The 13599-nt window shown below is 27.9% G+C and overlaps 3 protein-coding genes across 4 annotated transcripts; 1 reads left to right on the forward strand and 2 right to left on the reverse strand.

Annotated features, from left to right (window-relative positions):
• Positions 1 to 99: 99 nt before the first annotated feature.
• On the reverse strand, positions 100 to 5034 carry LOC107068845 (uncharacterized). The gene is made up of 3 exons (XM_015325639.2): positions 4640 to 5034; positions 1357 to 1498; positions 100 to 1252 (listed from the first exon to the last, which is right to left on the reverse strand). Exons 1-3 carry the CDS (start codon positions 4692 to 4694, stop codon positions 1093 to 1095), a joined length of 357 nt encoding a protein of 118 aa, XP_015181125.1. The 5' UTR covers positions 4695 to 5034; the 3' UTR covers positions 100 to 1092.
• On the reverse strand, positions 4756 to 9389 carry sing (MARVEL domain-containing protein sing). 2 transcript variants are annotated; one of them, XM_015325637.2, is made up of 5 exons: positions 9230 to 9389; positions 7554 to 7929; positions 7055 to 7237; positions 6587 to 6727; positions 4756 to 6491 (listed from the first exon to the last, which is right to left on the reverse strand). In XM_015325637.2, the coding sequence occupies exons 2-5, from the start codon at positions 7704 to 7706 to the stop codon at positions 6414 to 6416; spliced, it is 555 nt and encodes a 184-aa protein (XP_015181123.1). In that variant the 5' UTR covers positions 7707 to 7929; positions 9230 to 9389; the 3' UTR covers positions 4756 to 6413. The 2 variants fall into 2 exon arrangements, with proteins under 2 accessions (XP_015181123.1, XP_015181124.1); XM_015325638.2 differs by lacking the exon at positions 9230 to 9389 and having other exon boundaries at positions 7554 to 7798; positions 7892 to 8764.
• A 117-nt stretch (positions 9390 to 9506) lies between these two features.
• On the forward strand, positions 9507 to 13549 carry LOC107068843 (flotillin-1). The gene is made up of 10 exons (XM_015325635.2): positions 9507 to 9676; positions 9938 to 10013; positions 10233 to 10323; positions 10428 to 10571; positions 10677 to 10796; positions 11453 to 11668; positions 11763 to 11950; positions 12018 to 12228; positions 12315 to 12479; positions 12558 to 13549. Exons 1-10 carry the CDS (start codon positions 9625 to 9627, stop codon positions 12573 to 12575), a joined length of 1281 nt encoding a protein of 426 aa, XP_015181121.1. The 5' UTR covers positions 9507 to 9624; the 3' UTR covers positions 12576 to 13549.
• The last annotated feature ends 50 nt before the right edge of the window (positions 13550 to 13599 follow it).

Here is a 13599-nt window from a genome sequence, read left to right on the forward strand (position 1 = left end):
AATACAGTCCACACATTCTTGTAATCTGTCATACGTGATTTGAAACTTTAAATATTATATTTGATCAATAAACATGCACATCAGATCAAAATTCATCTGTCTCTCTCACACACACACATACATGTCTTTTTTTTATTCCTAATTCAAATAAAACAAGGTCAAGACTAAACTTTGTTTTTAATTTTCTTTCACTTACTTCATTTGCAATTATTACTGCAAAATGCAAAGCCAAGACCTCGTTTTTTATGCAGTCATTATGATCATTCGTCAAAGATTTCAAGTAATTGCAATTTTTTTAAATAAATATTAAGTCTCTTGGAAAATTCTGTCCGTTTAGACAAACATTAATTCAATTTTTCGTCACTGGGGGTGACTAAGGCCCCCATTTCTTAAAATGAAATATACGAAAGTTCAAAAGTAATTCAATTAAAGTATTGTACAAATTATGAATAATTTCTTTTCAAAAAATGGACACAATTTTCTGCTAAACCTAATATATATTTTCACTATTAATTTTTTTTATTAACTTCTTCATTAAGGCAATCCCATTTGTTAGATAATTCGATATTCGTACTCTTTCGTGCTTTTTCAATGAACAAAAAAAGAAAAGAAAACAACAAAAAGCACTGATTTAAAAAAGAGATTACGTCGGAGAAAGTTGCATAAATCACAGCGGGATAATTCACTATGTCGTTCGACTTTGTAAAAAATAGATATAAAATATCCTATGAATATATATCTATTAAGTTCGTTGAAGAAACCCGTTTTTTTTTTTATTATTATTATTATAAAACAGGATTATTTAAACATTTTTCGTTTCATTTTAAGCGAGCATATCTTCTTTTATTTTATTTTATTTTTTTTAATGAATAATTAGCTCATTTGATCGTTCGTATTGTTTAAATAATATAAATAAATAATTAATCAGCCATTAAAAATCAAACTGGCTCAGAGTTGTTGTTGCATAAACTCTCGAGTCAGTTTTCGTTTCTTTTTTTTATATATATATATATATAATGTGTATCGATTGATTCGAATGAGACTCTTGCAATTTAATTAATCAACAGATGAAAAGGGAATACTTCAATTAAATTAAACTACAGCATCCCTAGTTGGAAACCCCGAATCACTTATATCATTTGGACACATATCTGAAGCAAATGATTTAACATCGTCTGGTTGAGTCCTTCTCACACGTGACATGTGTGGTATTTTCAGTTTTAGTCTTCTCTTCTTAGGGGTTTCCTTTTTCCTGTTTAAAACAAACGTAATTTATTAAACTACTAAATATCATTTATAATTAAAAAAAAAAAATATGATTGAAGATACGATAAGTAAGTTGAAGAATTAACTCACTGATGTTTGCAATCGATAAAAATTCCCATTGAAAATAAAATAACTATAGTGACGATTAATCCAATTATTATGACGACCAAAGTGACGATTGCATCTTCTTCTTCCAACGTGAGAGTTGCTTCCGTGGTTGACCAAGGAATATCTAAAAAATGTGTTCAATCTCATTTGTATTAGTATTTCAAAATTAAATTCATTGTCTTTTTTAAATATAATAATTAGCATTAATGTTATGTATTATGAATGCATTTAATTAACAAACTTTAGGTGTTACATGATTGACGTCACTCGTCAACGTCATAGACCCTTTTTAAGATAAACAAACGCATCAAAATTTGAACTTTCAAATGACTCGTTGTGCCGAACTGCACGTACGCCCATCATCTAGATGACGTATGGGTGTCAGCATAAAAAACAATTGGAAATAACACCTACAATTTCATTGGAAAGATTTCAAGACAATTTCTAGTTGACTAGGTCAAACACACATTGCATTTAAAATTATTATATAAATAATGTAAATATATGTAAGGGTTGTAATTGTCAAAATAATCTATGAGTTTAACCCTTTGATACAATATGAAAATATTTCTACAAAAGATACTATAAATACTAAAGAATTGTTCATTTTAAATCAAATCAAATAAAATGACACTCCCCTCAAGCATTTGAATAATAATAATAATTATTATTATTATTATTTGAATAGAAATTGAGAGCCGTGTGTTACTAGATATTCATTTGTTGTAAATTACAATCGATCTAATTTCAAACATTTTATCTTTTTGATCTATCCATTAGCATAAAAAACAACGGGCGAACGTAATTCTAGTAGCGTTAACGATCGAACATTTTTCTTTTTCTCTTTCACATTGTACAACCATACACCTGCGATTACGTTACTCGCGAGAGTTTGCTATACTCGTTGGTGTCTCTTTCTCTCTGTACGTCTTCACATGTATATATATATATATATATATATATATATATATATATGTGTATTCACAAGTATAAAGTAGTTAAATACATACATGTACAATCACATGTACAATCACATGTATGGAAGGAAAAGGAAAACGAACGTAGTATAGAAACGATACCAGTCGGTACCTGCTGGTGTGAAAGTTATTCCTGACGGCTAAGGCCGTTCTGCATTTTTCGAATAACGAGACAGACAGCAAGTTGTCTGTTCGCATATAACCATGTAACACATACCATTATCAATAAAATACTTCTACAATAGTACTATCGAACGACCAACTCGAACTTTCAAGGATCTCTCCTAAGCTTTAAACGCATTCAATTAGATGAATGGATTTATAAGATGATAACAAAATATACTTCCCATCTTGCAAATCTATGCAACTTGCTTTTGATTAATCTCCAGTTCCTTTTTTATCATTAATTAAACATTTTCTATTTAACGGTAAACTGAACGTTTTAATCGTTGACGATGAATACAATAAAGTTGTTTCAAAGTAATACAAAGTTAAAGATTACGTTCACTGTGAGGATATTTCATTGTAATAATCACTGATAACGATTCAAGAACACCTTATTTAAAATTAGTATTTAATGACGTATATATTGTTATCAAACTTTGATTATACTGACTGTAAATTGTGATAATCACGTTTGACTGCAAACGACACTACTGTTTTAATGAATTTACTTTTCAAAATTCTAAGTAAACCTTTGTTATCTTTTTTATTATTTTTTTTTCTTTTACGTGAACAAATAGTAGTAAATGTTCATAGAAAATATGTAAATGTATTTTCACTCGAAGTGTACAATCGACACACTTGATAAATTTTCCAGATAAATTTTCTACTCGGTTTTTTTCCTTCTCGTTAAAAAAAAAAAGAAAAAAAATTATGCAGCGTTGTATTTCAATGTAAATTTTTACGTAACAATCTAAACTTCCATTTGGTAATAAACATTCTTTTTTTTTTTTTATTAATACGATTAATGTTATCGAGTGATGATTATTCTTATCAAAAATTTCAGTTCTCAATGTGAATCAAAATCAAATCAATGTGCAATGTTGAATAATTGTATATTAAGTATAGTTTTGTAATCAATTTAATTTATGACTCGATCCTCATAGTCAGTGTCATAAAGTTTATGAGTTTACCAAAAGAAATCTAATCCCTAGAGAAATATATTCTTCCTGATAGTTTAAAATAATCGCAATTTGAAACGATAGGCGTTTTCCGTTCACGCTTTTGCAACAAAGATTATTGGAAGCTCCTATTCACACTGATAAATAATTAATCAAATTTATTATGATCCTAAAAAAAAAAAAATAAAAGAAAGACAAATTTTGGTTTATAATTATTGAAACTTCAATCTTATTTTATAAATTTAATAAAATTTGATTTTTAAAAATATTGTCAGCTCAAATGAAACATCAAATTTGTATTTGTCGTCAATTTTTTTTCGTACTTTGAATACTTTTACGAAAAAAACAAAACAAAATCTTGAAAGATTCATGCAGGAAGTGTATGGAACAATTGGTACCTGTTGATTCTTTTCATACCAATCTCTCTTGACAAATATCACATGGAAACGGGACTTAACTATATATATATATATATATATATATCTTTCTTTTGAATAAATGCGATGAAGGACGACGAAACGAGTTTACTATGAGAAAAAAAAAAAAAAAAAAAATTGCACGTTCCAGTTTCTTCATAAAGTGGCAATGAGAAGAAGAAGTCTCAGCATTTTGATTATATGTGAAAACATTTGTTCATTCAATTGAAACAATTTCGTAAAACTGAGTCAGTTATTTCAACTGATTTTCTATAAGACGACAAAGGTCAATATTTTATCGACGACGTTCGTCGTGCTTTCACCGACATAAGAAAATACTTTTACTACGTCAATGATTTGCTTTGGCAAATCGAAGCACGTTTGAAAACCTTCAACATAATGAAAAACCTCATCTCGTAAAGATGGAAACAAGTATTTCAAGATTTAACTTAATATGCTTTCAAATATCTTTCATTTACTATCGTTAATAAATTTAAATACAAAATAAAATATATATATATATATATTATAAATAAATAAAAATTAAATAAAACAAATTGTTATCTTATTTTTCAAATTTAAATTAAATTTGAAGAATAAGATAACAATTGTTCACATGAAACACAATATTTACATACAATCCCAATAACTTTCCTTCTTAAATCAAACAAATATCTCAGAAATGAAATATTACCACAAATATATAAAAAAAAAAAAAAAAAACAAGAAAATTATTTAAATATTTTACCTTTTGTGGAAGTGGACGATTCATCAGCAACGACGCTTCTCATTTGCGTTCCCATATTTATTTAATGAATTTACTTTCAATGATTAGAAATACAAAAAATGCGTTCTAAGATGATAAAAAAAAAAAAAAAAACAAACAAAACAAACTTCTACTTCACTCAAATTTCGGTGATTGAAAAGAAATTAGATAGGCGTGTAGAATTAAAAAGAACAAAATAAAGATAACAAACAAGATTACAATGTATTCAGTATAAATCTTGAATGTGTGTGTTAGTCACATAGGAAGATACGTCAAAGATTATAATAGTTGACCAAATGTGACACGTATTCTAACTGAAATGTTTGAAACCTTTGAAAAGTATCGTCGTCGCGACCGGTTCGAGGTCCTGAGGTAAACTGACGAACGAGCACATGCCTCGGACTAGCACACGATATGCTTCACGTTAAAACTCGCTTTGGTGAAAAGAAGGATAGAAATTGTGAGAATGGTAGAGAGGGAAATACTGAAAGAGAAAGGAAGAAAGAAAGAAAGAAAGAAAGAAAGAAAGAAAGAAAGAGAGAGAGAGAGAGAGATAATAGGATTTAGAAGTGGGAGGAAAAGATACGAAAAGCATCAAATAAATGTGTGTGTGTGGATGAATGTGTGTGAATGTGAGTGAGAGAGAGAGAAAGAAAAGAGGAAAGGAAAAACCTCACGTTAAGGTGGTCTGTGAGGATCAACGTGTAAAACTTCCATTCAACATCCAGGACACAGGTATAAACTAGCCAGGTAGGCATAACCTGCCATCATACTTTTCGTACAGTCCTTGTCGAAAATAGTTGAATTTAAAGTTTCTGATTTGTTTCTTATAACTGCAGATTATTATTCATTTTAATTGATTTTTATATCCTTTACAAATATCCTAACACCAATTGTAAATTATTTGCGACAAATGATGTATGGTATTATTTGGCAAATGCAAATGCAATTGCAATTATGGTAAAAAAAAAGAAGGAAAAGAAATTATTATTAATCTTGATTTCTAAATTATTTGCGATAAATGGTACTGCATGGTATTATTTGGCAAATGCAATTATGGTAAAAAAGAAATAAAAGAAAAAGTAATTGTGCAAGTAGCTTTTTATCATTTCGCATTATAAATGTATCTTATCGGAATAATAAATGCATTGTTATACATTGAAAAAAGGTGTTTTCAATGTAAATATAAACGTCGTGAGATAATTAATTACACGTGTAATACAATGCTAAAAATCGAATTTGAGTAAAGTTGTTAAGTCGTTCGTTGTTCGTTTCTGATTCCTTTCTCGTTCACGTTTTCTCCTTCGTGTAAGCAATTTCACCATTTTTCATGAATCTTGTCTAACGAATAAAGAAAATGTCTAAATTGGTAGCTACTAAACAGAGAAGTGCAGCAACAAACGTGTTTTCACGTTTGCCATCACTCTCGTTCTTTCGAGACGACGATGCAAGCAAGCACTTAAACAATTTATTTCACTTTCAATAGCTCTGAAATAAACTGTTCGTACCCACTTTAAGATCAATTTCCTGCGACAACGAAACCGGTATTCTTCCATAGATGAGAGACACACAAATGACACGAAAATTCATTCAAATTGTGAAATTTTGTATTCGATTGATTTCAAACGACACGTCAGTCAAATCTTTCCCTGTCACGTGTTATTTGTGAACAAATTTTAATCGATAAATTTAAATACAACATTAATACGATAAAAATATCAAATTTCAATTCAAACCTATTATTTAATATTTCAATCTATCTGCCAGTTTTATAATAAACGTAAGAAAAGTAAGCATCAAATCCGTGCAATACTCCGACAATTCCGCTCATAATCTGCAAATAAAAGAAGATATGATTGTCATACAGCATTCATGAATGATATTTAAATTAAATAAAAAAAAAAAAACAAAGAATTTGGGGAAACTCACGTAAGTTGCTGTCATAGCTGGATAAACATCGAATCCCGGTATTAAATAATATTCCGGTAAAAGAAATAATTTGGTTGAAAATGCGAGATAAGTGGCCGAACTCAGATACAAAAAACTTGCCAATGCGTTGAACATTATTTCCTGTAACACAATATTACCATTTTTCTTTGTTTTAAATGTAAAATTGTAGTGGTTTGAAAGATGGACAGACGAGTAGTAAATACGTTCAATAAGGTTCCAATCGAAATTCCAAACTCAAACTGTCTGCGTGGTATTTTATTTTTAGCCGACGAATAAATATCAAAGTATTTTACATTCCTTTTATTTTTCTTTCTTTCTTTTTTTTTTTTTTTGTTATTTCAAAACAATTTCAATCAAAAGAAAGAAATAAGAAACATTAACATAAACGATAACACCTAAGATTTGATTTTATTGATTTAATTAAAATGAAATATTTATCATACGTACGAAAAGTGAAGAACGTATAAGTCTGTAAGATTTTTCAGACAATACGTAGCAGACTAATAATACAGTGGATGTTAAAAAACATGCTGAAGATGTTGTCAAAGATCCCTCAAAGGCAGACCCAATATGCGTGCTATACCTTAGACCATAATTAACTAACAAACTTTGGATCAATCCGCTAATTATCTGCAAATAATTAAGTTCAACGTATATTATTTTTCAACAAAAGAATTTTCTAAATATATTTGTGCTTGAATTTACGAGCAAAAGTTGTTTTACTTCTTTTCCTTAACAATTCTGAAAACTTACATAATTTTAATGACATGTAATAATAATTACATACATACATACATACATACATACATACATAAAATGTAAAAAAGAAATAATGTTTCTCTCTATTTCACTTAATCTTTAATAATTAACCGTACGCGAACGTCGGATAAGAATCTAAAATTATCCTCTTGTCATTAAAAATCGAAATCGAATAAAGTTAACTCACCGTTTCGCAGACTTTCATAATTCCCGGTAAAGTTTTGAGAAACTCGACGTGTATGCAGGTGCAACATCTACAACAACAACATTCGATACCTCCGGCTCCGTGAGTTCCGGAAGATGACATCCTGATTATCGGTCCTGTAGTGCTTTTACCCATGATCCTTTATTTTAAACTTGATACCACAAATAATAAAACTTCTTTCTCGTGTTCAAATCGATTTATTTTGTAATATCCTTAACGAATAATAACTGAAACGATTTAATTGTTTATTTCGGCTATATTTAATTGATCGATTTATTTACGTGTTGCTTGGCAGACATTGAAGTCGTGTTTAAAATTACTTGCAATTGATTCGATAACCCTCGTCAATTTGATTGTCCTGTAATTGGTTAAATAGCGATTAATTCACGTCATCAAAGGGGAGATTATAAGTGTAGTTCATTGATCCTTTCGTTTCAAGTTACTGATGACAATATTACAAGTTTCATTTGTATCAAAAGTCAATCCCCCAATTTTCTTTTCAAATTTGATAACTTGAAAATGACGAGTTTTTAAGGATAATAAGTTGTTTGACTGCGAAATGAAATTAGAACCGTGACAACGAGATACTTTGGATGAACTGAGGATGTTTCACGAGTTCGTTCACAATGTTAGAATGTCGTTGCACCCCCAACGTTGTATTTAACACGAGAAACCGTCGTCTATTTTTGGCACGTGCCACGAGCCCAGGATGTGAAACCAACTGTCTATGCATACGTCAAAAAAAGAAAACATTCATTAAATTTATAAACAAAACTATCGATAGATTTAAACAACAAATTGTCCTATTTTTCAGGATACATTTTGTTGCAAATTCTTTTTATAATTTTTGTTTCTTTTTTGGTTTTTAATTCTAGGATAAATGAACGATGTATAAATTGTAATGAATGGTATCTATGATTACTATGATAATATGTAACATATATGATTATAAACGACAAAGTAAGAACGTGCAAATATGGCTCGAGATTTACGATGCATGTGTGCATGCACAATGCATTTGAGAAACACCGTATGCATTCCCGTGGTATCATCCTGTGTTCTCTCTTTGTATAACTTTATTAAAACTACTATCACATAGAAACTACGTGCAAATGTACATCCTGCTAATGGTGTTTAAACAGAAACGAAGTTTAATCTTCGTGAGAGAAATAAATACTGACTACTATGGAGAGCTCTGTTTTTGTCTTTTTGTTTTTTTTTTTTTTTTTTTACTTCATTTCATTAAATTTAATACTTTGGGTAATTTAATATCACATCTAAAAGGTTTATTAATATTTCGAAATATGTTTATCAATAAAATATACCGATATTTTGTGTTTGTAGTTATATTAATAAATCTTAAAGTGTAATCTTTAGAATTAATTTAAAAAAGGAATTCCCCGAATCTAACTTATCGACTGTGTTGTAAAATATTTTTCTATCTTTGGATAAAGTAAACATTCTAACTTATCGACTGTAGTGTAAAATATTTTTCCATCTTTGTATAAAGTAGAAATCTATTATATCTAAAGTCATTAATATCTCATATGATAAATCTGTAATTCATTAAGTAGAATTCGTAAATTCATATTCAGTGTCATTTTTACAATTTTTACAATTTGTTAATATAATTTTTAAATAATTAATTTACATTCTACCTTATACTGATACAACTCCCCTTTTACATTTGTAATTAATTTAATCAACGTATGTGTTTACTGTAAAGATTTATATTATGACAAATATTTTAAACAATCTTATAAAATAATTATTTAAAAGAAAATTGTTATTTTTCTTCTTCAAGTAAAAATGTCCATCTTTTTAATAAAATATTTATGCATACACTATAAATAAGTACACTTTGAAACATAACACCAGATAGCGTTATTCGATCATTATTCTACTGTATTCCTGTAAAATACAATTATCAGGTATGACGTCATTCATTCTGGATATTAACTAACAAGAACTTATAGTCGTATTAATATATTTGTCATATCAAATTATTTCTTTTTAAAGTAACACCAGGTGATTTTTGTAAACAGTGTCAAACATGAGTTATGGATTTGTCACTTGTGGTCCAAACGAAGCTTTAGTCGTTTCAGGTAATCATTGTACAAATTTCAATTTATTTATCATAAAACTTGTAATTAATTTTCATCACGAGTTACATCAATAATTTCCATTAAGTTTATTGAAAAGATGAATTGAATTAAATTTAATAATTGAACTATGCTATATATATATATATATATATATATTTGTAATATGACATAAAAATGTTGATTTTTATAAATAACTTCAATTATTATTAAATTATTTAAATAGAAAGAATAAATTTAATAATTAAATTAATTAATTTTAAGGATGCTGCTACAGCAAACCACTTCTGGTACCTGGTGGCAGAGTATTTGTATGGCCTCTTGTTCAACAAGTTCAAAAGTACGTATTTTAATTGAAAAATTCAAATATTATCTATTAACACTTCTATTACTGTAAATAATACTGTATAAAAATAATTAACCAGTTAACTGTTGTGAATTCTTTGAAAAGTCTCAACCTAAATTGTGTCCATGACATGATGACTGTTATCTGTCAATTACAACTAACTGTATAGCAATATTTGATAATGAATACAATATATTAATTATTTTTTTACAGAATATCTTTAAATACAATGACTTTACAAGTTGAAAGTCCTACTGTTTATACGTCACAAGGTGTGCCAATATCTGTCACAGGAATTGCACAGGTATTTATAATTAAATCATTACATTTGTCACATATTATAATTAGATAAGTGAATTTGTTTATATTAATAATAATATTGGAATAATTTGATATAATATATGACAGGTAAAAATTCAAGGACAAAATGAAGAGATGTTGTCAACTGCATGTGAACAATTTCTTGGTAAAAATGAAGAAGAAATTCATAATATTGCGTTAGTTACTTTAGAAGGACATCAACGTGCAATAATGGGCAGTATGACTGTAGAAGTATGTAAAATAAATTCAATTTTAAATAATATTAATTATTTATAAATATATATATATATATACATGTATAAACATAAAACAAATTGAAATCAATATTATTTGTAGGAAATTTACAAGGATCGTAAAAAATTTAGCAAAGAAGTATTCGAAGTTGCAAGCAGTGATTTAGTCAATATGGGCATTACCGTTGTATCTTATACACTGAAGGATATTCGAGATGAAGAAGTAAGTTAAGCTTGTTTCAATTATAATCTATTATTAAATAGGCATAAGACAAATCTGAAGAAGAATTTAAACAAAAAAAATGGAATAAAATTAAAGATTTTAATCATAAGAAAACATTTTTGAAATTTGTTTGCAATGCTAACTAAAATAACAAAATAAACAAAGTCCCCCTTAAAAAGATAATAATAATAATAATGATAATAATAATAATAATAATGATTCTATTAGTAATTGCTATTAATAAGAGTTTACTGTAGTAATTCATAATAATATTGCAAATATTGAATAAATTTTTGTTTTGCTACTTGCAGGGGGCAAAGGTATGTTCAATTTTGTTTTATCGCTATTTGTAATACTTACAAGCACTTGGCTATATCTTCTTCTCTGATGAATAGCACAAAATAATGATGATACATCGGTCAAATGCAAATATCTATGGTGTATTTAGTAATGCTTGCTTTAATTATGCACAATTATTCTGTGCACATATGCTCAAACTTATTTTGTGATTAAACTCTTTGTAATTAATGTATGCATTTACTTTATTGGGGCTTAATCCGGACTAAGCTAATATTATTATATCTGCCTTTAATTGTAATTGTAGAATAAATCTTTGAATATTATTATTATTAAATACTATCTAATTATTTTTTTAGGGATACTTGAAAGCACTTGGTATGGCAAGAACAGCTGAAGTTAAAAGGGATGCAAGGATTGGTGAAGCAGAAGCACGTAGAGATGCTCAAATCAGAGAAGCTATTGCTGAGGAACAACGTATGGCTGCACGTTTCTTGAATGATACCGAAATTGCCAAAGCCCAACGAGATTTTGAATTGAAAAAAGCTGCATACGATGTTGAAGTACAAACAAAAGTAAGATATTAATATGTCTTTAAATTTGTATTCATATCTCTCACAATTATTATTATTATTATTATTTATAATTAAATTATTGATTGTAATTTAGAAAGCTGAAGCTGAAATGGCATTTGAATTGCAAGCAGCTAAAACAAAACAAAGAATTATGGAAGAACAAATGCAAGTAAAAGTAGTTGAACGTGGACAAGAAATAGCAGTACAAGAACAAGAAATGATGAGACGTGAAAAAGAATTAGATGCTACTGTAAAACGTCCAGCTGATGCCGAAAAATACAGGTAAGTTGATGCTGATTGCAAAACAAATTTTAAAAGCTTACACATGTGAAATAATATATTTTTGCAGATTGGAAAAAATGGCAGAGGCAAACAAATTACGTCTTATGATGGAAGCCGAAGCTGAAGCGGAAGCTATTAAAATTCGTGGAGAAGCAGAAGCTTTTGCTATCGAAGCTAAAGCTAAAGCTGAAGCAGAACAAATGGCGAAGAAAGCTGCAGCATGGAATGAATACAAGAGTGCAGCTATGATAGACATGATGTTGGACACACTGCCAAAGGTAATATATTGTTTTGTCATTCTATTAACTACATTATTTATTTGTTAAAAAGTAAATTATTATACTAACTGTATATTTATCATCAGGTTGCCGCTGAAGTAGCTGCACCTCTTTCACAAGCCAAGAAGATAACCATGGTATCCAGTGGTAATGGAGCTGTTGGTGCTGAAAAATTAACAGAGGAAGTATTTAACATTGTTACTCGTGTTCCGGATCTTGTCAAGAGTTTAACAGGCGTGGATATCGCTAAGGTATTATCTCAAATACAATATTTCATTAAATATACTAATTAAAAGATATCAAAAAAATGTATAAATCTTATTTTTCAGTCAGTACACGCAGCATAAAAAGGTAAAATGAGCAAAAAATGTATTTGAGAGTAACGTGCCAAAAATTACTTTCTTAAAAATAGATCTAAGAAGTATACATAATTACACCGTTGATGTGTTTAACTCTTGTAAAAGAGAACTTATGCACATTTGAATCTTTAAATTTCTATTATTTAAAGATATCGATAATTATTACCAATGATTATTACCAAGAAACTATGCACTTCCAATTTTGTGACATTTTTTATATTTTAATATGTAAAATAACACAAAATAGAAAATTAACAACATACCAAATCCTAATTATAATTTTCATTCCATGTAATTATATTAGATGTAGACAAATATTAAATGTATGTATATGTGTTCTATAATTATTTGCGCACAATATTTTATTTTATTTTATTTTATTTTATTGAAAAATCATGCTTTCAAGTAGTTTTGTAGAAATGTATTATTATTATTATTATTTGTATTATTCTATGTTATTTTACATATTATATTATATTTATTATTTTTTTTCTTTTCGTATATTAAAAGAAAAAAAAGGAAAAAAATAATAATATCTTTATCTAGAATCTCGATTAATTTCAATGCTTATTTTATGCATTAACAATTTTATACCACTGTGTGCCGAATAGTATTCGTACTGTAATCTTACACTGCTGCATATATTTATATCCACTATACATATTCTATATCTCTTTACTCTAAGATATACATAATTTAACAATGCGTTAACATGTTCCTGTAAAATGGAATAATGTTAATTAACTAATCTAATCTCCGTAATATATAAATTCAATGATGATATTCTATAAATTAATATATTTTTCCGGATTATTAATATACATAAATAAATAAATCATAATATGACCACTTTATAAAAGTAAAATTAATTATAGTTTATATTGTACGATCAACAATTTTAATCTTTAGATTTGTATAATCGTTGTAAATGATTCAATAAATTTTATCTAAACTAAATAATATATTTCAAAGAATTTACTTATTGTCTAAACCTTTTTTTCTGATTTATTAT

Source organism: Polistes dominula, unplaced genomic scaffold, assembly GCF_049000335.1.
Source record: "Polistes dominula isolate Pdom_NZ unplaced genomic scaffold, Pdom_raw_medaka contig_19, whole genome shotgun sequence".
Classification (NCBI taxonomy): domain Eukaryota; kingdom Metazoa; phylum Arthropoda; class Insecta; order Hymenoptera; family Vespidae; genus Polistes; species Polistes dominula.

Excerpts from the sequence above, each read along its gene's own strand:
- LOC107068845 (XM_015325639.2), bottom strand. The coding sequence starts at position 4,694 with ATGGGAACGCAAATGAGAAGCGTCGTTGCTGATGAATCGTCCACTTCC. Across the intron at positions 1,499-4,639 it reads ATCGTCCACTTCCACAAAAG|ATATTCCTTGGTCAACCACG; the intron begins GTAAAATATTTA and ends CACATTTTTTAG. Across the intron at positions 1,253-1,356 it reads TTTATCGATTGCAAACATCA|GAAAAAGGAAACCCCTAAGA; the intron begins GTGAGTTAATTC and ends TGTTTTAAACAG.
- sing (XM_015325637.2), bottom strand. The coding sequence starts at position 7,706 with ATGGGTAAAAGCACTACAGGACCGATAATCAGGATGTCATCTTCCGGA. Across the intron at positions 7,238-7,553 it reads TTATGAAAGTCTGCGAAACG|ATAATTAGCGGATTGATCCA; the intron begins GTGAGTTAACTT and ends AATTATTTGCAG. Across the intron at positions 6,492-6,586 it reads CAGCTATGACAGCAACTTAC|ATTATGAGCGGAATTGTCGG; the intron begins GTGAGTTTCCCC and ends TTTTATTTGCAG.
- LOC107068843 (XM_015325635.2), top strand. The coding sequence starts at position 9,625 with ATGAGTTATGGATTTGTCACTTGTGGTCCAAACGAAGCTTTAGTCGTT. Across the intron at positions 10,572-10,676 it reads TGGGCAGTATGACTGTAGAA|GAAATTTACAAGGATCGTAA; the intron begins GTATGTAAAATA and ends TATTATTTGTAG. Across the intron at positions 11,669-11,762 it reads ATGTTGAAGTACAAACAAAA|AAAGCTGAAGCTGAAATGGC; the intron begins GTAAGATATTAA and ends ATTGTAATTTAG.